Genomic DNA, 26691 nt, shown 5'->3' on the forward strand with positions numbered 1-26691 from the left:
ATTATGTTATGTGGCACTTACCTTTTGAATACTATTAACATTTTTTCGGTTGATATATACAAAAGAAATACAAACTGTAGCAATTGCAATGATATACTGCGTTACTTACATTAACGCAGTTACCGTGTTAGCGTCGATCTTTGTTAATTACTGTTATTGATACAGCCAAGTAACAGACTAAACCGTAGCAATTGCAATGATATATGCTAATACGTAGACCATGTCGATACGGACAAAATTTTGAAATAAACTATTTTGAAGAACATATGTATATGATTATAAATGATGCAATAAAGTGTCGCTATGTGCAAAGGTTGAATGTTCCATTGCCTCGTTACATTCTGAATTAAAAAACGTAAACCGAAACACTCTAATTGTATATATGCTTATTTAATTCCATAGCTTTTGTTCTTATTAACCCACCAAAACACTTCTGATTGAATAGATTAGTAATCTGTGGGTCGCCACGAAAGGAAGAAGGAAATTTCACTTCTGATTGAATAGATTAGTATATGACGGAAACAAATTAATATTGAATTGTGTTTTAGTATTCTTTAAGAGATATGGATAAAGTGCAAAAGTTTCAACGTTACTAGTATTCACCTACTTAAAATTCCACGTCTGCAACTACGTCACACTATTATACTGGCTTTAAATTTCTACTAACGAATTCCCTAGAAAATGGAATGAGTCAAATCTTTTTTATATAGCTTGTAAGTCACGCGTTACAGTAAATAATCATAACAAAGTTAACTCAATAAACTTTCAAAAAAAAAAGAGAGAGACTAGTATATGCCAAACTGTGTAGTATATTATTAAGTACGAATTCATAAGTTTTTTTTTTTGTGTTGATAACAATTTCGAAAGATGTGTATATACGGAATTATATACTTTTATTATTACTTTGAGTAATATATTAGTAATTTAATGATCATGTATACTGTATTACATTTTTTTATAATAATAGGGTAAAGTGTTAATTTTGAATATGGAACTTTTGACCTCGTATGAATATTCCGCAGCTACAAACACGTGGTTTGAAATATCGACGCTTCTCTCTTCTCTCTCTCTTGTCGCTCTGGAGTTGAACGAACGGTAGTATTATATATATATAAACTCCATTGTTGAAGAGTTTGTAAAATATAACTTGCGATTTCTGAGCTTCCTTCTCTCCCTAACTCAAAACCAAAAAAAAAACACCTAAAAACAAAGAAACCTTTTTCGAATCTTCGTTATCAAAAAAGAAGATTCAAGAGAACAACTAATAGAAAGAAAGATTCCTTAAAAAGAGCTTCTCTTCTTGTGGAAATAACTCACTCAAATCAAAAAGTATATTCGAGGTACTCATTCATCTTCTTCATCACCACTCATTCTCCTCTGTTTCATTCTTCTCTGCTTTCTAAATATTTGTCTCTGTTTCCACCAAAATGGGGTTTTTATCAAATCTTTTTGATATTAATTATTATGTGATGTCATTAGTAGAGAGCTTAAAAATAGCACTATTTTAGTTCATCTTATAAAATGTGTTTCGGTTACGAATTAGTTCTCGGTTCTGTTACAAATCCCGAATAATGCTCTGTTTTTATTTTGTTCAGATCCGAAAAGTTCTGATTTTTATGATTTTTTTTATTTTTTACTTCAGGTAAGAATTTGGGGGATCTGTTGAATGGGGGTATCATTCTCCTGTTCGTTCGCAGAGCAAGACGAAGTGGAGGCTGCTCTTGACTCAGTCACGGTAAAGTCCATAAGCTTTGGCGATGACGACGAGTGTAGAACTCCAAAGAGATCTGTCAATTTCAATGACGGGACTCTAGAGCCTAGGATTTTGAAATCTCTGGGATCTGGTAAAATGGTTGTTGAGAAATCTGTTAGCTTCAAAGGGATGCACCTCGAGAGAATGATCTCGCTTAACAGGTCTGTCTTCAAAGAAGATTACAACAATAAAGAAGACAATGGCTTTGAGATTGCTAAAGAGTTCTCAGTTCTTGATCCGAGTAATCCCAAACATGAAGCTGCTATTAAGCTCCAGAAGGTTTACAAGAGCTTCCGTACTAGACGAAAGCTCGCTGATTGCGCTGTGCTCGTCGAGCAAAGCTGGTTAGTTTTTTTTTTTTTTTTTTTTTTCTAACTCGAAACGTTACATTTGAAGACACTTCTTGGTGATATGATCTAATAATGTTTTTTTTTATTCACAGGTGGAAACTTTTGGATTTTGCTGAGTTGAAGAGAAGTTCTATATCTTTCTTTGATATTGAGAAACACGAAACCGCGATCTCGAGGTGGTCTAGAGCGAGGACTAGAGCAGCTAAGGTTGGTAAAGGATTGTCAAAGAATGGAAAAGCTCAAAAGCTTGCTTTACAACACTGGCTTGAAGCGGTAAGTTAGAGATTCATCCCAGTCTTGTTTTTTTAGTTGTTTTGCTTTTTCGGTTGAGCGTAATCTGATCTTGTTTTATGCACTTTTGTTTTAACAGATTGATCCAAGACATCGGTATGGACACAACCTGCACTTTTACTACAATAAATGGCTCCACTGTCAGAGTAGAGAACCTTTCTTCTACTGGTAATTACTTCTCTCACCGACTTATTATCCCATTCCTGCTAAACATTTATTGTCCTAGATCAAGAAACTAAACTTAGTCATGGGTTTGATTCAAATGTTACAGGCTAGATATCGGCGAGGGGAAAGAAGTAAATCTTGTGGAGAAATGTCCGAGGTTGAAACTTCAACAACAATGCATCAAGTACCTTGGTCCGGTTAGTATCTATCCCTTTATCTCTGCTTAACAAGTAATAACGCTAAGAAATTAGAACTTGTTTCTTATTGTTGTCATGTATATGTTTTGTGTAGATGGAAAGAAAAGCTTATGAGGTGGTTGTGGAAGACGGCAAATTCTTCTACAAGCATAGCGGAGAGATTCTTCAAACTTCTGATATGGAAGATAGTGAATCCAAATGGATTTTTGTGCTCAGCACATCTAAAGTGTTATATGTTGGGAAGAAGAAGAAGGGTACGTTTCAACATTCAAGCTTCTTAGCTGGAGGAGCTACTGTCGCTGCAGGAAGATTAGTTGTTGAGGATGGTGTTCTCAAGGCTGTTTGGCCACACAGTGGACATTATCAACCTACAGCTGAGAATTTCATGGACTTTCTCTCTTTTCTAGGAGAGAACAATGTCGATATCACTGATGTAAAGGTAAGAGAAATAGACTCATTCATTGTTTTAGCTGGAAGCTGTTGAGGGTTATGTTCTTATAAGTGGTTTATTGCTGTGTTTCAGATGAGTCCTACAGATGAAGATGAGTTCTCTTTATACAAACAGAGAAGCACTCATATGAGAAACCATTCTTTGGAAGAGGATTTGGAAGCTGAGAAAACCATTGTCTTTCAAGATAAGGCTGATCCAATTGGAGAAGAGCAAACTCTTGTGAGAATTGAGTCCATGTCAAGAAAGCAAAGTGATCTTGAGACACCGGAAAAGATGGAATCTTTTAGCACATTAGGCGATGAAGTCCAATCCGCGGGTTCAAAGTTAACAAAAGTATCAGAAGACTACGATTCGGGTGACGATGAAGAGGAAGAGGAAGAGATGTTTGACTTAGAACAAGAGTCAGTGCCTTCAGAGCAGAGCTCACCCAGAGGAGGAGAAGAGGTAGAAACCAAGGAGAGTGAAGTAGTGAAGGTCACAGAAGAATCAATCCTAAAAAGGATCAATTCAAAAAAGGAAACTAGATCTTTCCAACTCGGGAAACAACTATCATGCAAATGGACAACAGGTGCAGGACCAAGGATCGGTTGTGTAAGAGATTATCCATCAGAGCTTCAGTTTCAAGCACTAGAACAAGTGAACTTATCTCCGAGAAGTGCTTCTGTTTCAAGGCTATGTTTCTCATCGTCATCACAAATGCAAACGCCCCAAATGTCACCGTTATGGCGAGGAATGTCACTACCGGCAGATTTATTACACTCACAAATTCTTAACTGATGCACATTCATAAGTTTTTTTATTCTCGATCTGATCTATTCTTTTTGTGTGAATAGAGAAGATGATGTGACTTAGAAATTCTTTTGTATTATTTTTTCCCTTTTTTACTGTAACAGAGTAGCATTTCATTTGTTTATTTAGTTTCTTGTTTAACAAGAAATTACAAAAGAAAAAAAAAAGTATTAATATTCTTTCGGCTTTTTGGTTTTGACTAAAGCCTGTGTAATACACACAGTCACACACTACAGCTTAATAATATTCGTCTAAATTCTCGACTGTTTGTGGTGGCACGTTAGTTATTTTGTTAATGGCCTAATGCAAACGAAATATTTGGGCTTTTAAAAGGCCCATTTTAAGTAGGTGAAGAGAAAAAAGCCGTTTATAGTGGTGGCCGCAACAAGAACCATGCCTAGTCCCACGCTTCTCCACCTACCACAAAGATAACCAAATTGCTTATATTCATTATGCAAGTATCTTCTGTAATGCTATTATATAAAGTCACGATAAAACTAATTGATCTTTTCCTACGATGTAATGTGTACGACTACGTTAATTACACAGAGACTAGTACTTTTTTTTAAGTAAAAGAAAAATATACTTATTTAAGGGATAGCCACTGAAGTCCTTAGACATAGTTACTTTTTTGTTGTTGACAATCATCATAAAATACTTAGTTATGAGGTCGAAATATGACAAAATTTGATTCTGCAATTATCATTGCTAAATGCTAAATAACAAGTTCACACTAACTAATTTTTTTTGACAAAAAGTCAATATATGTGTGATGTATGAACTCTTATAATTAGTCAAATGCATTGGATTGTTGGATTTCTTAAGTATTTTGATTCATGGTACTCTAATTAGTATATACAAAAAAAAGAAAAGGAAAAATTAGAAAGACTAACAAGTAGTATTGTTATATGAACTCACCAACCTAACCAAGCCAAAAATAACCTAACAAATCAATCGAGGACCGTTGGTATTTCACTCCTTCCGAGTCATGACTCATGAATACTACTATTATATTGCATAATTAGAATCAATTATCGCGATACTATGCCTTTTTAATCAATTTAATTAGTGCTCACTTGCTCAAATTACCAAATATTAATGTTTGGTTGTTGAATGCGTTAAAGTATCTGCACATGCACATTTTGGCCAATGTTTTAATACAAATGGCACTTACAAAAATATTGGAATCACTAAAACATATAGTGTATATGTGTGTTCACTGAGAAGACATACAGTATGCAATACTAATATATATACTCAAATCGAGTTAATTATTCTCCAAGTAGAAATTTAGTAATAGTTAGCTTTTTCAACTTTATATTTGTAGTTTTATTTCCTTTTCCAAATTGTTTTTGATTGGATCGAGTTACTCATCCAAAAACAAGTAATTGAAACTAAAACAATTAGCATCCCTAGATGTCTTTTGAATTTCATTTGAATATACCAGTCACGACGAGCTAATGTACTTTTTAAGCAATAATTGGAAACACAATTGCACCAACAAATAATGTTAATTATACCACATATACAACACACATGTTCATCGTGTCATCACGTCAAACTGATTTACCTCTATTATGTTGAAATTTTCTGGTAGGTTTTGCATTCATTTATTTGTATAAGTTGCACTCTAAAAATATCATTAAAAATACAGTTGATCAGCCAATAAGCTTGGAGCCTTGGCTAATAACGAGAAATTAGTCATTTGTTGTTGTTGTTAACAACATGACAACATGTACTGTTTTTTTATGTATTTAACATAGTTTAGTAATAATCCTACAATAATAACCCAAATCAAATATTCCAAAGCCAAAGTGTTAATTAATACAAATAGGTATTATTTAAATAGAGGAATAAACGCGGGAAGAAAAGTAAAAATAAAAATAAACGGCAGAAGCATGGTGAGAGCCATAGAGGTTGTTCGGTCATCAGCTGATTGCATTCTCTTCTTTCAATCTAATCTTTTAAATACCCTCTCCTCTCTCTGGTAACTTAATCTTCACAATCAAAATCCAATAAGTCTCAGTCTTTTTAAGCAAACAAACCCAAAAAAAAAAAGCTCCGATGGCTCCAACACTCTCCACATCCCAATTCTCAAACCCAGCTGAAGTGACCGACTTCGTAGTCCACAAAGGAAATGGTGTAAAGGGTTTATCAGAAACAGGAATCAAATCTCTTCCAGACCAATACATTCAGCCACTTGAAGAACGACTCATCAACAAATTCGTCAACGAGACAGACGAAGCGATCCCCGTGATCGACATGTCCAACCCTGATGAGAGCAAAGTCGCTGAAGCTGTCTGTGATGCTGCTGAGAAGTGGGGTTTCTTTCAGGTGGTCAACCATGGAGTTCCTTTGGAAGTTCTTGATGAAGTCAAGGCTGCGACTCACAGGTTCTTTAATCTCCCTGTGGAGGAGAAGAGCAAGTTCACAAAGGAGAATTCTTTGTCGTCGACTGTTAGGTTTGGGACTAGTTTTAGTCCTCTTGCAGAGAAAGCTCTTGAGTGGAAAGACTATCTTAGTCTCTTCTACGTCTCTGATGCTGAAGCTGAACAGTTCTGGCCTGATGTTTGCAGGTGAGTTTCACAATTTTTCAATCTTTGTAATCATTGATTTGATTCTATATATATAATTCTTGATTTGTTGTTTTTGTTTGCAGGAATGAAACTTTGGAGTACATGAACAAGTCAAAGAAGATGGTGAGGAAGCTTTTAGAGTATTTGGGTAAGAATCTCAACGTTAAAGAGCTAGACGAGACGAAAGAGTCACTCTTCATGGGTTCCATTCGGATCAACCTCAACTACTATCCCATCTGCCCTAACCCTGACCTAACCGTAGGTGTTGGTCGCCACTCAGACGTCTCTTCTCTCACCATTCTCTTACAAGACCAGATCGGTGGTCTACACGTTCGTTCTCTAGCGTCAGGGAACTGGGTTCACGTGCCACCGGTTCCCAATTCTTTTGTGATCAACATCGGAGATGCGATGCAGATCTTGAGCAATGGTCGGTACAAGAGCGTGGAGCATCGTGTCTTAGCCAATGGTAACAATAACAGAATCTCTGTTCCTATCTTTGTGAATCCAAAACCAGAGTCTGTGATTGGTCCACTATCTGAGGTGATTGCAAACGGAGAGGAACCGATCTACAGAGACGTTGTCTACTCTGATTACGTCAAGTACTTCTTCAGGAAGGCACACGACGGGAAGAAAACCGTCGATTACGCCAAGATCTGATCATAGTCAAACTTTCTTGTTTTGTTTCCTGTTTGTGTTTTTGTGTGTGTGTGAATAAAGAAGAAAGCAAGAGGACATATCTGATGTCTTCTTGAGCCTCTGTTCAGTATTGTCTTGTATAACTATCACTGATCAAAATACAATTTCTCCTTTATCAAACTAAAAATGTTACAAAAGCAAGAACTTACATTTAATTGAAAAACCTATCTCAAAGTTGATATATAAGATCCTCTGTTTAAGCTCTTATCATGATTCGTGATCATCAACTTTGGGATGTTCTTCTCCGTTGACATTGTAGTCAAGATCATCATTAACTTCGTTGAACTCGAAGATCTTCTTCTTCCTGAAGTAATTGATCAAGAAGTACCAACCTATTGCTCCTACGGTCATCAAACCACAAATAAGGTAGACGATCTTAGTAGCAAACACTATGATCAGTACTAGAAACCCTGAAGGTATCAAGCACATAATCACTAGCCCTGGTATTTTCAGCGGAACTCGGTAAGGTCTCTTTAGCTCAGGTAGTTTTTTCCTTAACCAAATGAAAGATGCAAACTCTAGAAACATCCCTAATGTGTACAAGAAATTTGCTGCGGATATGATATCGGTGAAGTCCAAGTACGATAACCCGAGAGACATGAGAGCTGAGAGTAGAATCCCGAGCCAAGGAGTGTTGAACCATTTCGATCGTACACCAAAGAATTTAGGCAAGAACCCTAGTTCTGCCATACCCTCCAGCTGATAAGCACTACTGCTTAACTGAGCTTCAAAAAGTCCTATACTTGATAAGACAGCGCCAATCTCAATCCATATTTTGAGCCATTTTCCTGCAATCATCTCAGCTGCTTCAGCGTGGAAACCTGTCTCCCATCTGCTCTGGTCTACTGAGACCGCACCCGTGACAGCGAAAAGAGGAATCAAGTAAGCTATACAAGTGAAGATCACAGCGATAAGAAGCGCCAACGGGAATGTCTTTTGAGGCTTATCCACTTCCCCTGCAAGAGTACTAACATTGTCCCAAAAATTCAAGTTCCAAAAGAGTGTGTTGAAGTAGAGATTCCAATCCTTTTTCTTGTTTCCTAGGCTACCCCAACGGTGAGGTTTGATCTTCGGGATTGCCATAGCTGACATGACAAGGAAAGGCGAGAGAGACACTAGACCGAGAACAACAGCTGTGTAACCCACAATGGCTAAACCAGTATAGTTAAGGAAAGATAAGACCACAGTTGAAGCGAATATGCAACCATTCCGAGGCCATCCGGATTCAAGAACAGGGAATAGCTTATCCAAGTAAGTGACACAGAGGACTGGAAACGAAGCAACGTTGATCACACCACTCAGGAACTTCAACGAACCCATCATAGAGCCAACGAAAGAGCCAAAAGCCCGATGTGCCCATATCACAAACCCTCCGTTGCCTGAATACAAAGTTTCAAAATTTGGATCCCAATTACAAATTTTACAACCCTAGTTCTTGAATAAAGTGTTAATCTTTAAACTCAGATTGGATAAGAGTAGTGTTCTTAGAGATAAAAAAAAAAAAAGTGAACATCTTTGTAGGGTTTGGGATTAAGTTTGTGAATACCAGGGAAGGCAGTGGAGAGTTCAGCGGTGATAAGAGCCTCAGGGACACTCCAAATGAAAGGGAAGATGAGGAAACCGAGAATAGCTAGAAGTGGTCCAGCCGCTTGAACAGCCGGTTCTTCACCAAAAGGACCACCAGCGACCTCAAAGTAAATAAGGAAAACCAAAGGGACCAAAGTCAGTTTCTTAGCAGTGGTTGCTTTGTTGCCGCTTGAGTCAGAGGTTGTTAATGGTAGCTCGTGCCTCGATCTCGATGTCTCCGAATTTGCCATTATTTATTTTTTCTTCTTTGAGAGAGAGAGAGATTGTGGAAGATTCAGAATAAAAGCACGATTTTAAATGGGAAGGAATCCAAAAATTTCATCTTTGAGAAAAAACGTGTATGTAATGGGAGGGTTAGTCAGTTGGTCGTATCAGAATCGAATATTTTGCTGAAGATTCGGGACCATCCGATATCAATGTGTTCTGTTTTTATAATCCTTTTATAATTAATTAGTTTCTTAATCACGGTTTTATTATTATGATAGGTCAAACAAAACAAAAAAAAAAGAAGAAAGAAAGGATTAGTGATTAAAATAATTGAATACTGAGCTTTTAATTGAATAATTAAATTGTGCATATATACTAGTAGTATTTTTGGAACAACTTTTGACAAAAAATTCATTTTGGAAACAATTAACATTCAATGCATTTACTTTATTATTAATTACCAAAAGTTTCAAAATTAATTATAGATAAGATTTTTAAAAAATAAGAAAATTTTTCTACCTTATTCAAACATAAATATATGATTATCTTTCATTTTTTTTTGAATTTATATTTAAATTATCTTGAATTATTCTACAATATATTTAGTTAATAAAACTTGTGATTTTTTCCTGAATATGATATGATACAAATTTTTAAAAACAAACATATATTACTCAATAGATGAATAAAAAATCTATACTAGTATTTTTGCAGAAATTTTTGACAAAAAATCATTTTGGAAACAATTAACATTCAATCCATTGACTTAAATATTAATTACCAAAAATTTCAAAATTAATTATAAATAAGATTTAAAAAAAAAAGAGAATCTTTATACCTCACTCAAACATAAATATATGATTCCCTTTCATTTTTGTTTGAATTTATATTTAAATTATCTTGAATTATTATATAATACATATAGTTAATAAAAATTGTGATTTTTTCCTGCATATGATGTTATACAAATTTTTAAAAACAGACATATATTATTCAATAGATGAATATAAAATACGGATACAATATCTCATATCGCCTAAAAAATTGGGCAATAGTTTGGAGTCATAGTATAAAAGGGGTCAAAATGATTCATAATACAAATGAATGGAAAGTTTAATTTATCAGGCATTTAAACTTAAAAAAAAATTATTTGGTTTATTCCAGTTATTTATTTTAAAGATTTTTAAAAAGTATAAATATTATAAATATTTATATTTTATAAAAAGTATAAATATTATATATATATTTAGAAAGTTAAACTTTGTAAAATATTAATAATATTTAAACGTTTATGAAGTTTCAAATATTATAAATATTTCAACTTTTAAAAAAGTTAGAAGACCTTTAAAATATTAATAATATATTAAAACTTTTACGAAACTTCAAATATGAGAAATACTCAACCGTTTTAAGAATTCTAAGTATTATAAATATTTAAACTTTATAAGAAGCACCAATCTTATAAAATGTAAATGGTTACAATCTTAATAAATAACATATCAACTCAATCTAATATTTATAATACGAAACAATAAATATTAAAAATTAAGATGATATGGTGCAAGTTAAAATATCTCGGGACGGGTTTTGTTGATATTTATAAATTTAAAATATTATTAATTTAGTGTTATATAGGTAAAACATCAATTCATTATTTTGTTAACACTATCGGTGGTATTAGAGAATAAAAATAAATTAATTAAATTGATTAAATAAATATTATATAAAAAAATAAATTATATTGAGGTATTATATGGTTTAAACTTTAAACCATAAAATTTGCCCGGCGGGTCTTAATCAACTACCAACCCAATAAAATGCTGAAGTCATCAATCAAACATGTTCAAACTTCATAAGCTTTTTTAAAAGAGAAGTCCAAAATTCTTATACAGTATTATATATTTTTTCTTTTATTTGGGTCGTATTGGACTTTCTGTAGGATATACTAAGAGAACCCATCAAGCCAATTCGGTACGGTTTATTGGTTAAGTGAGTCAGAATATCATAAAAGAATCTGATTTGTAAAGCTTTCCCTTGTGTTTATGACTTTATGTAGTTCACATGTGTATTTTTACTATCCTTTTTGTTCAACTGGTCCACAAGTCAGGATAAACAAATAATCAGTCAGGCCCTGCAAGTTCTTCGTTGGCTGGTTTAAAAAAACCAGATCCAAAGGAAGAATACGATTGATTCTCTCCTCCACGTGCGTTTTAAGTTTTTTTTTTAATGTCTTTTATTTGTTTTATTTGGGCTTAATTATATTTGGTCATCGTGGCCCAATTGCATTTATTTGTTTCTCTGTTTTTTTTTTCTTCCACGATTAGTCCAAATACTATCTTGTTTTGTGTTTTTCCATAAAAAAGATACAATTCCTTTAAACAAATTTCATACTACTTGATTCCGAAAACAAAATATAAAATTTTAACTTATCCTTTATGCTATAAAGCACAAGTCATATGTCCACTAAGGTTGTGCCACATCAGATATTTTGAAATAAAATTAATAAAAAAAAAAATAGTTTCTCAAATTCCAAATCAGAAAAACTCATAAATAATCCTCTTAAAAACAAAAAAACGTAATAGTAGTTATTAGCTTTTTGGATTTTTGGATAAAATAAAAATATATAAAGCCCACAAAGAAATCCATCAAACATAATTATTGGAATAAGCTTAAGTCCATCAAACATATTTGAAATAATAACCTTAAGTCCACTATGATTTTATGTCATTCACCCTTTCCTCTTCCTCTCCTCTGTTTCACGAGAAACAGAACTGACAAACACAACTGAAAAACAATCCTAATTTCACTCCCACTAACAGATCCACGTTCATGGTGGTTACAACAAATTCCATCTTCTATATAAATGTTTTGTAACATACTCTAATCGCAGAAAAAAATTTCCTCAAAACCTCTTTTATAAAAAAAAAATAATGCCCCAATCTTCCCTTCCAAAACCTCTTTCAACTGAACAAAATTAAATTCTTTTCAAAACAACAGTTCTGACGGGTGTAAGTTCTTTATCTTTTGATCATATCCATTAATTTTTTCTTCTATCCATATTAATTCTGATTTCTATTATTTCAGCTGCAACATGCCTCTTGATTTTACTCATCTCTCTAATCTAAATTCTTTAAAAAGAGAATGGAAGATCAGAGTTCTAATAGTCAGGACATGGAATTTTTATCCAAAAGACAAACCTCGAGTTATTTTGGGTATTGAAGCAATTCTGGTGGATGCAAAGGTAAGTATGCGTAGTTATTTAAAATTTGTAATACATTATAGTCTTTTCAAATCACAATCGAATAACTTCAAAAAATTTGCAAAATATTTTTTGATCATGACAAGAGGATCAAATTCAAGCATCAGTGAAAAACACTTTAGTTAGAAAATTCAAAAAGGATTGGTGAAGGAAGGTTTTGTGATATCATGAATTTTGAAGTTCGTGATAACTTTGGTGACTACAAGGGAACTGTACATCCTTACAAGATTAATTTCATGTTTACTACATGGGTGAAGCCGTGTGATCAGATCCCAAGTATATCTCGCTTCAACTGTTATTCTTTCTCAGAGATTTCAACTCAATCCAATGTGGATGATGTATTCTTCGGTATGTATCCTCCTGCTATTCTACATGTCACTTTACTCTTAAATAGATTAACAAATCCTTTATCGTTTTCAAGTGGAGCTCAATCTTTCACAGTAAAGTTTATTTAAAAGGAAAAATGTTGACAATATATTCCTTTCTGCTTATTTAAGCATTCTGATTCCCATTTTTTTCCCAGATATTATTGGAGAAGTTGTTGGTATGAGTCAGATTACTGAGAAAGATTGTTCTGGATAGAAGTCAAAGCTGTTGGATATTCAGCTAAGAGATCTAAGGTAAGTGAAGTTGCTGGAGAGTTTCACACTTCTTCATGTCTCTCTTTATAAACTGTACACCATATGGCGTTGTTCACTTTCCATAAATTTTTTGATTTCTCTTGTAGTGACACTATCATGGAGTGTACTTTATGGGAGAATCACGCTGAAGATGTATATACTGATGTTACCAAAAAAACTGCAGGTCCTATAATATTACTTGGGAGTCTTATGAGGATCAAAAAATTTAATGGTAACAAATTCAATCTTATTACTAATTTATAATATGAACTCTTCTCTATGCGACCTTTTAACAAAACATTATTTTATATATAGGTAAAGTATCTGTTCAAAATTCTAGATTCTCTACAAAGTTGTTTCTTGATGGAGACCTATCTGAGATTGCTGAATTTAAAAAGCAGTAAGTCATTTATTTGTTTAAAATTTTCTAAGGAAATACTTTGTTAAAAGGAAAAATCTTCATATTATCTTCTTTTTTTTCAACAAAACACTTCAGGCTGGGCAATAGAGACTCAAATGATGTTCATAGAGTTTCTCAACTCATGACACTTGATTTGAGCAACAAAGTTGAAGATTCTTTCCCATTAAGCAGTTGTGAATCTATTGATCAGATTACTAAAACCTCTCAGGTATTTGTTTTCATATCCAAGTCTATTTAATATAAAGTTGATATATACTTATTTGATTTTTAAAATTGTCAGAAAAATACTTGCGTTACTTTTGCATGAATTTTGGAATTTCGAAAAGACATTGAATGGTATTATGTTGGATGCACACAATGTTTCAAGAGGGCCATGCCCTATTTTAATCCAGAAACAGAAGCACTTGACCTCAACAAGTATTCATGTGATCATTGCAATAAAGAAGAAACTTCAACAAGTATAAGGTAATGTTGACCTTAACAATTTAATAAAGTATGACACTTGCATATCACAAAGATTAAAATATCAGCCTTCTTTGTCTTCCTCTTAGGTACAAAGTACATGTTAAAGTTGTTGATCATACAGCTGCAACCGCTACCTTCCTTTTGTTTGATAGAGAAGTTATGCAACTTATTCATAAGTCTGCCTATGAATTGCTTGAACAGCAACTTCATGTGTGGTTTGCATTTTTTAAATACAACTCTATGTCATGGTCCAAACATGTTTTTTTTTTTGTTTTTTTTACAGATATAACTATCACCTTATAACCAAACTTTTTTCTCTAATTTATTTTGTAGTTTAACCGTCAAGGTCAAATTCCTCAAGATCTCATTGAGTTACAAAGAAGGGAAATTGTTTGGATTGTTAATGTCAAAGGTACTGAAAAAAAGAATCCACAATCAAGCTTCAAAGTTGTTAAACTGACTGAAAAACCACAAACTGTTCAGAAATTTCAAGATAATCTAATCTTCAAGGTACGTTGTTACAGAGGTAGTTATTGTATTTGTATTATTGTCTTAGTTGTGAATGGAAACATCCTTATTAACTCGGTTTACATGTACAAGGAGAAAACTCTATCTGAAGTATCTATCATTTCAAGCATGTCAAACGCTATTCAGGTTATATAGTTTTCATATTTCTACATACTAAGTTATTACTATAGCTCTCTGATATATATATTAAAGTTTTCTCCAATATTTGCAGATGGAAAATATCTTTTCAGAAACAAAAGATATTGAATTGCCTCTGTCTTCTCCTCTTACTCCAAGCACAAAACGAGGACGTGATGATGTCGTTGATGCTGTTCAAGAATCATCAACAAAGCAAAAATCAACATCTAAGGTTGCATACAAAAGCATAATATACTTAAAAGTCATATTTGTCATTTAAAAAATATGAATTAAGTTCCTTTACAATTGTTAGGTTGGAACACTTGGTAAAGTTCAGGAAACATCATGCAAAGCAAAAGCATCGACGTAGTTGGTTCCCAAAAGACGAGAAATTAATATGTTATGTCACTTTGATTGTTTTTCCATTAATGTAATGCATCCCTTTGTGCTTCTTTTTATTTAACTATGACTTATTTAGTACCTCTATGTTTGTAACTACTTATGTAAATTAAGTTTTTTTTTTCTAATATTAAAGTTCTTCTATCTATTTCAAAATATTTAGGACATTTATTAGACAAAGTGAAATTAATATTATGTTAAAATCAATATAAAATCAATAACATTGTCATTTTTTAAAACAATTTCTTTTAACTTTCCTTAATGTATCCAATTAATAACTATGAACTTTCAAAGGTTATGCTCACAAGACCAGAAGTCGTTGTAAAATCTGATTTTATCGCCTAGAGTTAAACTATTTCAAACTTCAATTATAAAATATTAAATAAGTTTATGTCATTGCATTTAACTAACTCACATGATTGTTAATATTTCCTATAATGAAACTGTATGCATGCAAAACCAAATAACTTTTCCATATAATTATTATAGAAAGAAAATGGTAATTATAATAACATATAATCCCTAAATTTACTCTAACACAACACCACGAATTGCACGATCTTTGGATACTTAGAACTGCCTCCAAATAGTTTTTTTTCCGGCAAACTGTTTTAACACAAGTATAAAAACAGTTATCAAGTTTACCCTACATCCCTTCCTCCCTTTGGCTCTGTCTGTGCCTCTGTGTCTTTCATTCTCTTCGTTCCTTTCTTTTTTTCTTCATATGTTTCAAATTCTACTTTTTTAGTGTTTTTTTCATTCCACTGATATTTACTTATATTGTTTTCGTAGACTAAGACGAAAACCTTAGTTGATAAGTCTATGGAGATCACATCCAATAAAAGGAAACGAGTTGTGGCCGCATCACCAACTAATAAGAGTTCAAGTGAGAGCAGCGTACAGATCATTAGTCAAAGAGCATTTGAAGCTGCCGTTTACAAACTATCGAAGAGTTTCGAAGTTGTTGCTTCTCCAACATGTGTCATTGCTTCACCACAAACATATTCTGATCAATTTGGTAGCAGCATAAAGGTTATAAGTCGTGAAGCATTTGAAGCCTCTGTTTCCAAACGCTCAAAAACAGAACAATCTCCTGATGGTTCTGTATGGATTCATTGTCACTCTCTTGGCGAAGGTGCTCATGGTTTTGTTTACTTAGCCAAGCAAAACACCGATGTAGAAACTGATGGTTTGCCGTTAAAGATGGCAATCAAATGCTCATCCATTACATTTTCATCAAGCCTTATTGATGAGGAACAAATACTCACAAGGCTTTCTTCTCCATATGTTATTTCATGCTATGGTAGCAAAATAACGATGTCAAAAACTCGACCAAACGGAAGCGACTATAATTTGATTCTTGAATACTGTTCTGGAGGAAGAATTGCAGACTTTCTTAAATTTCGAGGAAAGGGGATGGTGGAAAATGATGTTCAGCTATTTTCTACAGATATCCTCAAAGGTATCAGCTATATACACTCAATGAAGATTATCCACTGTGATATTAAACCAGGTAATATTTTACTTAAACCTCAAGTAACCCGTTCTATGTCTAATGGTTTTGAACCAAAGATTGCCGATTTTGGGTTAGCGTTAAGAAAAACTTCAGATGAGTATGGAGATGGTAGTGGTCATAAAAGAGGAACATTATTGTACATGTCTCCTGAAGTTTTAAGAGAAGGTCTTTTGGATTATGCTGCTGATATCTGGTCATTTGGATGCACTGTGTTAGAGATGTTAACTGGGAAGAAGCCTTGGAGTGAATTCCAGGTATTAGACAGAAAGAAACTCGAAGATGTCATCGCCCATAGCTCTTTCAAGCCGTGCATACCTTCATGGTTATTTGATGATGCAAAGGATTTTCTAAACAAATGTTTGGAGATAGATCCCTTGCAAAGGTTTGACTCTACAGCTTTGTTGAAACACAAGTTTCTGTCGTCATGCAATGTTGATGATAATGTTGTCAAAAAAGGCTGAAGGAACATTGAAGTTCACATAGACGGTGATCGGACCACATAGCTTCGAAAAAATCAATTGAAAATTCTCCAGATCTCGATTCCATATTGTACTTAGTTATTAAGTTTTTCTTCCTACGTTTGTAAATATGTGTGAATTCTGTAATGTTGTGACGTTTGATTTTTTCCTGCTTTAAGTAAAATTAAAACTAAACATATCTGGGCATTATTTTTGATATAGGAAAACAAATATCTACCTACTTAGTAAAAAAATCAAACAGCTGAAAAGTAAGGATCAATAGAAGCTTCAACTAATAATTTGAAGCTCACTTTTAACCAAAGCCACCTCCACTAACATGTTTCACCTCCACTTACATACGTCAAATAAGTTTGAAGCTGCAAGTTATGATTAATAGAAGCTCCAAATATAATAAATTTAACCCAAGCGAACTCCAGTTGTTACAATAATACTCTGTTATTTATTTCCCACAGCAAAATTTTATTCTATTTCAGATCAAACCTCTATAAGCTCCACTTATATATTACAAACCTGTATAAGCATTACAAATAAAAACATTATTGAAAGTTAAACCAGCAATGTCTTAGACTATATATCTCATGGAAGCTCAATTTGTGTTCGAACCAGGAACCTGTAAAACAAAATCTCAACAACCACATAGTAAATTCAATCTGGAGAATCAAATGTTCTGTGGCCTTGAAGAAATACTGTTACGATCCAATTCTTGTTGAATGTCAAACTCCGATCCAGTTTATAGAATATAAAGTCAAATCTTTTGAGCTTACCTGCAATCCTTTCAACAACACCTTCGAAGTACAATTATTAGATGAGATCATCATCATAGCCTCTAAAACAAAACCAAAGAAATATCCTTTATACTACAGAAGCATCCTTACAGATAAGACATAAAAGTATATTATCGTTAGGAATATGATTATGCAGAATTCGTATAAAACTAATTTTAAATGATAAATGAACTTTAGTTACCTGTAACCGTCCAAAGATATGGACCACGAACATGCCCTGTGTGTAACTGTCTATCAAAAAAAATTTAAACCAAAATATACCCATCTTTTCACGCAACTACCTGTATCCCTCATTTTCTTATTCATTTCGATATTCTGTCTTCATAGTAAGAAAAGTAGAATTCTCTTTCAGTCCTTCATAATAGATTCCATATCTTCTTTTGTAGGAACATACAAATGTCTTTCTTTTCTATAGAATGATCCTACTCATTTATTTCTATCTAACTCATCCCACCATACTACAATAATGAATAGCGAGAATTGTAACAAAAGGAAAGGGAAAGAGCTGTCAAACACTAGGAAGGAAAAGAAAGTATATTGTGATGGTAATTTTTTTATGCTCAAAAGATTTTTCATAATAATCTTCTTCAGTTTTTTAGAAAAAATGTATACCTTTTGCAGAGAATGATCCGATTCATCTATAAGTAACTCATCCTGACGAAGCTCAGAAAATGAATAGCCAGAGTCCTAACAAAAGGAAAGGGAAACAAGTGTTAAACGTAAACAGCAGACAGGCAAAGAAAATCTTCAGTGATGGTAAGTTACTTATTCTCATTCTATTATTTAACCTAAACTGAAACATATATTATTTAACTCTTTCTATTCAATATGTTATCCTACAAAACAGAAAATGCAGTTTCAAGTGCTACCTCCTCTTTTGCATCATCCAGAAATAGTCAATCACAACAGCCTCTAACTAACATTACAAACCGTAAGTTAACTTAACTTTTCTACTAAACAACTCAACTGAAGTATGAATTCGAATCGATTCAAGGCATAAAGTATGACTATCATCAAATATTCACACACTATCATCAAATATTCACACATAAGAAAGGAAAATCAGTCAGCCTATTCAGCATAAAGTATGACTAACCCTAAGTCCACTTCATTATTAATAATGCAGAGAGATACAGATGTAGCAGCTCAAATACTCAGCAAGTGGAAAGAACATCTCAACAGATATTGGCCAAATATGTAAGCTTTATTTTTTATGCAATATTTACAACAACTTTACGTGAACAATAAATTTACTACCGTTCTATCGTTTCTTTGTTTTGACAGGTTATGAAGACTATGGCGATGCAGTTTATTTGTGTCAGCATTGTAATGCTTTGATGTGGTACAATGAACGTATTAACAAAAGAAGAAACCAAATACCTCCACAGTTTTCAATGTGTTGTATGCACGGAAAAGTTGAACTCCCCCCCCCCCCCTCCGATGTTACCTCCAAACCTCTTCAGACTGATATTTGGGATTGACAGTGTAAGCATAAACTTCAAAGAGAACATTAGGCCATATAATTCCATGTTCGCTTTCACTTCCATGGGTGGACAAATTGATGCAGTTAACAACGGACGTGAACCATATATCTTTCGACTCCATGGTCAAAACTTCCATCAAATAGGCAGCTTGCTACCTAATGAAGGCACTCCTCCTGCATTTGCACAGTTGTATATATTTGATACTGAAAATGAAATAAGCAACAGAATAGCAGCTTTCAGGTAATAATGTTAACTAAATCTTAAAAGTGGATCTATATTATGAATATTATTCGACTTTTGAATTTTTACGACAAATACTAATGTTTTGAATCAACTATCCAATTTCTATAATTGTGTAGTTTTAAACGAAGAACACCTACAACAGAATCCAGAACACTAAGAGCTGATATTATCGAAGCAATTAAATCTATGCTATATGAGTGCAATCCATATAATAAGATACTTCGAACTGCAAGGGATCGTTTCGGTGATTCATTAGAATCAATAGATGTTAAGATTGTATTGATTTCTGGGCATGAAGTTCATGACAAGACATATACGCTCCCAACAAGTTCTGAAATTGCTGCATTATTTGTTGGATATTTTGACACTGAATTAGATGGTAGAGATATTGTTGTGGAAACAAAGACTAAGCAATTGGCAAGGATAAGTGAGCTTCACCCTGCATACCTTCCTTTACAATATCCTCTTTTATTTCCATTGGAGAAGACGGTTACCATATTGATCTGTATCTTAAGAAGACGACCACAACATCGAGAAACCCACGGTTTCGACTAAGCATGCGAGAGTTTTTTGCTTATAAAATCATTGAGGTCATGGGCAGTTTAATCCTCTTCTGCATTCTGGGAAACTCTTTCAGCAGTTTTTGGTTGATGGATTTACAATGATCAAAGCTGAAAGAATAGGATATCTTAGACTAAACCAAAAGTTATTTCGGGCAAATAAGTACAACAATGTTGCAGCTTCTGCAGCAAGTGAAAATCAAGATGTTGATAAGTGTGGGAAGCGAATTCTCTTACCATCAACTTTTGTGGGAGATCCACAATATATGCAAGAAAAATACAGGGACGCAATGGCAGTTTGTCAAAACATTGGCTACTCGAGTTTGTTCATTACATTCACTTGCAATCCTAAATGGCCAGAGATTACAAGACACCTACAAGCAAGGGCCCTAAAAACAGAAGACAGGGCTGACGTGATCTCCCGAATATTCAAGATGAAGTTAGATAATCTCATCTTCGACATTCATAACAAAAACCTTTTTGGTCCATCAATCGCAGGTTACCTACATATAATTCTTATATTTTTAACAGATTATGTTCACATATTTATGTTTTTTCTCATCCATCTCCTTTTCTATTTTTTTTCCAAACAGTGATATATACAATCGAATTTCAAAAAAGAGGTCTCCCTCATGCTCATATTTTGTTATGGCTAAAGCGTGGGTCAAAACTGGCTACTACAAAGGATATCGATGAAGTCATATGTGCTAAAATCCCTGATGAAGCTACTAACCATGTCCTTCATGGAATAGTTAAAGAACTAATGATTCATGGTCCATGTGGGTTAGTAAACCCACGTTCACCGTGCATGGAAAAAAGAAAATGCACCAAAAAATTCCCAAAAGGATTCTGCAAAGAGACGTATATCAACAAGGATGGTTACCCAGTGTACAGGAGAAGAGAAGATGGGAGAACTGTGGAAAAAAATGGAATTCTCATAGATAATCGGTTTGTAATTCCCTACAACCCTTATCTGCTTCTAAAGTACTATGCCCATATAAATGTAGAATGGTGCAACCAGACCAGAGCAATCAAATATTTATTCAAATATATAAACAAAGGTACGTGGAAGGTACCGAAAAGGTTATAGACAAAATAAAGGAATACTACGATTGCAGGTAATTTGTTTAACCTTACTATTTTTTTAGCTACGTCTTTTTTTAGTTAGCCTAACTCACTAACATAAGTCTTAATTATATGTTCTCTTTAAAAGATATGTATCGCCTGTTGAAGCAACATGGAGAATGTGGGGTTTTGACCTTCATCACAGCAGCACAACTGTGCAAAGACTGTCATTTCATTTAGAAGGGGAGCAAAATGTAACAATGGAGGATGATGATGATGTTGATGATGTTTTAAACAGTCCGGGGAATCATACATCACAACTTTTAGAGTGGATGAAAATGAACCAACACAACATGGAAGCACAACAACTGACTTACATTGAATTTCCTAAACACTTTGTTTGGAACCGAACCAAAAAAGTATGGACAAAGCATACACGAAATTCAGCTGTTGGTCGGATGCATTTTATCTCACCATGTGCTGGTGATGAGTTTTACATGAGAATCCTTCTTACGGTGATCAAAGGTGCAATCAGCTTTGAGGATTTACGTACTGTTGATGGTATTTTGTATCCAAGGTATCAAGATGCATGTGCAGCTCTTGGTCTCCTTGAAGATGACCAATTGTATATTGATACAATCGCAGAAGCCAGCCAATGGGGATCAGCTAAGTACATGCGTCAACTATTTGTGAGGCTCCTAACCTCTGATAGTTTCTCATCACCTAATCATGTTTGGTTAAAAACATGGCATTTGCTTGCAGAAGACATTTTAGAAATGCAGAGAAGAATTCAGGAAAAACCAGGTTAGTAAATTTTATCTTCACGTATAAACTTTTTTTTAAAAAAAAATTTGATCACTAACATTGATTTTGAAAACTCATAGGTCTGGAAATGAGCACAGATCAGTTAAAAAATCAAGCTTTGCTTGAAATTGAAAAGCTTTTACAGTCCAATGGAAGTAGCCTCAAAACTTATTCTTCACTTCCATTTCCTGCCAACACCAGTATCCCATCTTCAGCAAACAAATTGATTACAGAAGAGTTGTGTTATGACAAAGACAAGGCTGCTTCAGACCATCAAAATATGCTTCCAAGTCTAACAGATGAACAAAGGAATGTTTATGATAGTATATTGGCTTCAGTCGAATCAAATTGTGGAGGTGTATATTTTGTTTATGGATTTGGAGGTACGGGAAAGACTTTTCTTTGGAAGACTTTGTCGTCATATATCCGATCGAAAGAAAAAATTGTGATCAATGTTGCTTCGAGTGGAATGGCAGCTTTATTATTGGAAGGAGGAAGAACTGCTCATTCAGGGTTCGCAATACCAATACAGCTACACGAAACTTCAACATGTCATATTGCTGCTGATAGTGATCTAGCTGGATTACTATTGGAATCTATGTTGATTATCTAGGACGAGGCACCAATGTTGCATAAACATTGTTTTGAGTCTTTTGATCGAAGTATGAGAGATATAGCAAGAGCAGCTAATGTTAGTAATGCTTATAATCCATTTGGTGGGAAAACAATAGTTTTTGGTGGTGATTTTTGACAAGTGCTACCAGTTATTGCTAAAGGGAGTAGAGGGCAAATTGTTCAAGCTTCTCTAACCTCTTCATCATTATGGCGATTTTGCTATGTTCTTCGTCTGACAAAAAACATGCGTCTTACTACTGATTCGGATCCTGCTGAGATTAAATCCATCAAAGAATTCTCAGAATGGATTCTAAAGTTAGGAGATGGAAAGCTTTCAGAACCAAATCATGGTGAAGCTGTGATCGATATTCCAGGTGACATGCTTCTTTTGGATAATCTTGACCCTATAGATTCAATCATGAATGCCATATATCCATCTTTGATTGAAAATCTGGAAGATGTGAATTTTTTCAAGGGTCGGGCTATCTTATGTCCTACCAATGAGGTTGTTGAGGAGATCCACAATCATAGAATGGATATTCTACCAGGAGAAACCAAAGAATATTTTAGTTGTGACAGAATATGCCCAACAGATGCTTCTACTATCAGAGACGGGAATGTCTCCATTGAATTCCTAAACTCAATCAAATGTTCGGGATTGCCAAACCATGTGCTCAAGTTGAAGATAGGAGTTCCGATTATGCTCTTAAGAAACATTGACCAAAAAAATGGATTGTGTAATGGGACCAGATTGCAGATAACAAAGCTGGGAGAACATGTCACTGAAGCAAGAGTTATCGGCCTAAACGACGACGGTGACAATGATGAAGAGAGAGTTTATATCCCCCGCATGGCACTTACACCTACAGATGTGAAGTTGCCTTTTCGATTTCGCCGTACTCAGTTTCCTATTTCTCCATGCTTTGGAATGACAATTAACAAGAGCCACGGTCAGAGTTTATCTCATGTTGGGATCTATTTGCCAGGACCGGTATTTACTCACGGCCAACTATACGTCGCCGTGTCAAGAGTCAAAAGCAGAAGGGGTCTGAAGATCCTAATTGTTTAATGAGGATGGGAACAGAGATACAAAAACAACAAATGTTGTTTTTAAGGAGATTTTTCAACAAATCAGATAACGATTATAGGTAATACATATTTTTCTACTTATTTATATTACTGTTTTTAATATAACACTAATTATTGGACCTACAAACTTACATTGCTTTACATTTATCTAACTGTAAGTTTCATATTTTTCATGTTTAAGGAGAGCGCCAGTCGATTCTTGGAAATCAACACCAAGTGTGTTTATGGCTTATCCTTTATCTTTTGCAATGTTAAAACAACTCAAATTTGAAATTCCAGTTTCATGAAAAGTAGGATCAAACTGAATGCCGTACTCTTTGGTGTCAAATGTATATATTTTTCGAAATTATATTTAATATTAATGATGTAATGGTCGTGTTTTATTCACATCAAAGAAGGTGTTTAATTATCAAAAATTAATACGTGCCTAAAACTCTTTGTTATGGCCGGCGTATTAAACGCCTTGCTAATTTAATTGTGGGATTTTTGAGATAAAAATTTAATTAAGAAACCAAAAACAAAAAAATCCTATAACCAAAATGCCGTAATATTCTGACACTAACACCACTACGTACAAGCAAAGATCATGGAAAGATTTATTCTCCTATATAACTCCAGGTTAGTTGTACTTACAGTATTCTTAAATCTTCTCATCGTTCTTCACTTCTTTTCCTTCTTTCACTTCTCTGGGAACGATATTCACCGCTTGATAACATATGTACAAGTTATTGAATCAATTAGTTTCTCCTTTTTTATTATATTCTGTTATCTTTGCTTAACACAATTTATTAATTATAATCTTTTTTTTTCAGTTCCAAGATGTCTCTCTATTATTCTCATGGTTCTCAACTTTTGGAGTGGATGAACATGAACGCAAACAACACAGAAGCAAGACAGCTGACTTACATTGAGTTTCCTAAACACTTTGTTTGGAACAAAATTACTAAAAAATGGACCAAGCGTAAAAGAATTTCAGGTATTACTCAGATGCAATTTAGTTCATCAGCTATTGGTGAGCAGTTTTACTTGAGAATCCTTTTAACACATAGAAGAGGTGCAACGAGTTTTGAAGATTTACGTACTGTTGATGGCATTTTGTATCCTACGTTTAGAGATGCATGTTCTGCTCTAGGTGTCCTTCAATAAGTAGAATAATATATCAATGCAATCCTATTTTCTATTTCAAGAACACAGTTGCTATGTTTTATTTGTTTCTGTTTAATGTTTCACATTTCCTATGACTCTTACTGTTTATATTTGTTTCTGTTTATATGACTCTTACTCTAAATTATTTGCTACTTTTATAAAAGTTAAAGAAAGCAACGATAAGTACCTTAGAGGTGGAACGAAGCTGCAATAATGTCAATGGCATGTCTACACCAATATCAACTGCATCCACATAAATGTTTAAGTTTCAATCCCAATAGCCAGTAATCTTTTATAAAAAGAGATATAAGAAGGAGAAAAACAAATTGAACCATTTTGTCATACTTTTGACTCCCAATTTGTCAAAAATTCACAGAACTAAAAACAAGAAATAGATAGACTTAGCAATAAAACAAATTGAGTGAAAGATTTGGATCCCAAACAGAAGGTAAGTAAAGAAACTGAAGAAAATCTCAGCTGTAATCAGAGAATGAATAGATGAATAAAAACTGAATAAAAAATTTCAAATCGGTTGTCATCTAATAGACCAATTCGAGTATACAATAGAATTGAGATTACAGAGAAGTCTCATAGATTAGAATAATTGATAACTGTATAAATTGAAGGAAAAAGAGAAGAGTTGAATATGGAAGAAGATATACCCATCACGTCGAGGAGAGTCGCATATACAATAGGAGTCTTATATTCTTCAACTCAATTACTCCGTTGTCAAATTTGATGTTTTGAGGCTCATTGGGTATTGTGTGCAAAGGTTTGTCGATTATATGTGTAGCTCATGTATTCCATATACACAAAAGAGGTATGGCAAAAGAACGGTGGTGAAAGAGAGAGGATGGTCTGGGAGGCGGTGGCTCACATCGCAATTTGGGGGCTAAAGAATTGTGCCGACAAAGGATAAGAGGTTTCTACAATAACTCCTTATTTCCTTTTTATTTTTTTAAACCATCTATTTTCCTTTTATTTAATTTAACAGTCAAACCAAACGAGAATTCAAAAAAAAAAAAAAAACGGAATAATTAGTTCCTCTTCTTCAAATAATTATCGTAGTATTTTCATTAGTTGTTACTATTTAAACAATCACACAAATATTCTCATTATTTTATGGAGTCTCTTATTTTTTCTGTTTTATCTAATACAAAATGCCTTATTTCTCATTTTAACATATTATAAAGGGTATCTTCAATTTTTTTTTATACTTTTTATTTAGTTTTACATGATTATAAAAGTTATATTTTTATATTTTTTTAACATATAACTACATTTACTTTCAGGAGTAACATAAAAAAATATAAAAATTCAACCAATTTATATTGTAAAGTACTTACCAATATTACTTTTAACAAATTAATGTTACTTTTCCTATTAACATCTAAATTGATATTATACTATCATATTATATTGTTAAAATTACTAAAAATCAATTGATAATATACAACTAAATTTTATTGAAAGGATTACTAAAACTTCTATTATATTAAATCTTTCACAAATAATGACCATGAAATCATAGGTGTTTGGTATTATTTTCATTACGTTATAATTGGGTGGTAAACGTAAAGATGAAAATAAAGGATAATACTTCAATGGAATTCTTTAATTACGTTAAAGATTATAATAAGTAATACAAATAACATAATCATAATAATGGTTCATATGATTCTAATTGGTACTGCAAATCTAAACCCCTTTTTCAAAAAAAAAGAATTTGAAAATGATTTTGGACAGGATTAATGTTACATACAGTTCGGAACTTCAAATAGGTGTTCGGGATCTTGACACAGACATTAAACCGGAAATGATTTCGAATTTGGTGGTGGAGTAGGAGAATTAAACCAAAGAAACCCAAAATTAGGAGATTTTTGTGAAAGTACATCGGAGGTGGTAGTTGCTGGGAACGATGGTTCTGAAAAGGTAAGTACAGGTGAATTCGACATCGTTTAGTTTATATCGTCCTGATGAGTGTAAGGGCTGTCAATTATATTTGTTGAGCCTGTAATTGGTCTTATTTTGTTA

At 33.5% G+C, this 26691-nt stretch overlaps 4 protein-coding genes, 1 long non-coding RNA gene and 1 pseudogene across 19 annotated transcripts; 4 read left to right on the forward strand and 2 right to left on the reverse strand.

Annotated features, from left to right (window-relative positions):
- The first annotated feature begins 1135 nt into the window (after nucleotides 1–1135).
- LOC104778085 (IQ domain-containing protein IQM2-like) lies at nucleotides 1136–4172 on the forward strand (annotated as a pseudogene). Its single transcript, XR_015558109.1, has 7 exons — nucleotides 1136–1340; nucleotides 1643–2097; nucleotides 2196–2376; nucleotides 2474–2562; nucleotides 2666–2756; nucleotides 2851–3195; nucleotides 3280–4172. The product of XR_015558109.1 is annotated as an IQ domain-containing protein IQM2-like (transcript).
- Nucleotides 4173–5901: 1729 nt separating this feature from the next.
- LOC104778096 (feruloyl CoA ortho-hydroxylase 1-like) lies at nucleotides 5902–7395 on the forward strand. Its single transcript, XM_010502467.3, has 2 exons — nucleotides 5902–6572; nucleotides 6656–7395. Exons 1-2 carry the CDS (start codon nucleotides 6061–6063, stop codon nucleotides 7227–7229), a joined length of 1086 nt encoding a protein of 361 aa, XP_010500769.1. The 5' UTR covers nucleotides 5902–6060; the 3' UTR covers nucleotides 7230–7395.
- On the reverse strand, nucleotides 7359–9303 carry LOC104778107 (putative polyamine transporter At3g13620). The gene is made up of 2 exons (XM_010502478.3): nucleotides 8815–9303; nucleotides 7359–8647 (listed from the first exon to the last, which is right to left on the reverse strand). Exons 1-2 carry the CDS (start codon nucleotides 9083–9085, stop codon nucleotides 7476–7478), a joined length of 1443 nt encoding a protein of 480 aa, XP_010500780.2. The 5' UTR covers nucleotides 9086–9303; the 3' UTR covers nucleotides 7359–7475.
- Nucleotides 9304–11757: 2454 nt separating this feature from the next.
- Nucleotides 11758–15019, forward strand: LOC104778116 (uncharacterized). 12 transcript variants are annotated; one of them, XM_087451747.1, is made up of 13 exons: nucleotides 11786–12070; nucleotides 12147–12303; nucleotides 12408–12669; nucleotides 12845–12941; nucleotides 13049–13173; nucleotides 13257–13341; nucleotides 13438–13570; nucleotides 13643–13827; nucleotides 13914–14037; nucleotides 14161–14337; nucleotides 14428–14481; nucleotides 14567–14704; nucleotides 14786–15019. In XM_087451747.1, the coding sequence occupies exons 8-13, from the start codon at nucleotides 13736–13738 to the stop codon at nucleotides 14840–14842; spliced, it is 642 nt and encodes a 213-aa protein (XP_087307873.1). In that variant the 5' UTR covers nucleotides 11786–12070; nucleotides 12147–12303; nucleotides 12408–12669; nucleotides 12845–12941; nucleotides 13049–13173; nucleotides 13257–13341; nucleotides 13438–13570; nucleotides 13643–13735; the 3' UTR covers nucleotides 14843–15019. The 12 variants fall into 12 exon arrangements, with proteins under 12 accessions (XP_087307870.1, XP_087307859.1, XP_087307879.1 ...); XM_087451750.1 differs by having other exon boundaries at nucleotides 11789–12070; nucleotides 13689–13827; XM_087451734.1 differs by having other exon boundaries at nucleotides 11789–12070; nucleotides 13730–13827.
- Nucleotides 15020–15693: 674 nt separating this feature from the next.
- On the forward strand, nucleotides 15694–16848 carry LOC104710423 (mitogen-activated protein kinase kinase kinase 20-like). The gene has a single exon (XM_087509540.1). It carries the CDS (start codon nucleotides 15694–15696, stop codon nucleotides 16846–16848), a length of 1155 nt encoding a protein of 384 aa, XP_087365666.1.
- A 456-nt stretch (nucleotides 16849–17304) lies between these two features.
- LOC104778124 (uncharacterized) lies at nucleotides 17305–25609 on the reverse strand. Of its 3 annotated transcripts, XR_766406.3 has the most exons (7): nucleotides 25320–25609; nucleotides 24845–24900; nucleotides 24145–24216; nucleotides 20176–20327; nucleotides 19826–20049; nucleotides 19032–19308; nucleotides 17305–18338 (listed from the first exon to the last, which is right to left on the reverse strand). It is a non-coding gene; the product is annotated as an uncharacterized LOC104778124 (long non-coding RNA). The 3 variants fall into 3 exon arrangements; XR_766407.3 differs by lacking the exon at nucleotides 20176–20327; XR_766405.3 differs by lacking the exons at nucleotides 19826–20049; nucleotides 20176–20327.
- Between the last annotated feature and the right edge of the window lie 1082 nt (nucleotides 25610–26691).

This window comes from Camelina sativa, chromosome 1, assembly GCF_030686135.1.
Source record: "Camelina sativa cultivar CO46 ecotype springtype chromosome 1, ASM3068613v1".
NCBI classification, from domain to species: Eukaryota; Viridiplantae; Streptophyta; class Magnoliopsida; order Brassicales; family Brassicaceae; genus Camelina; species Camelina sativa.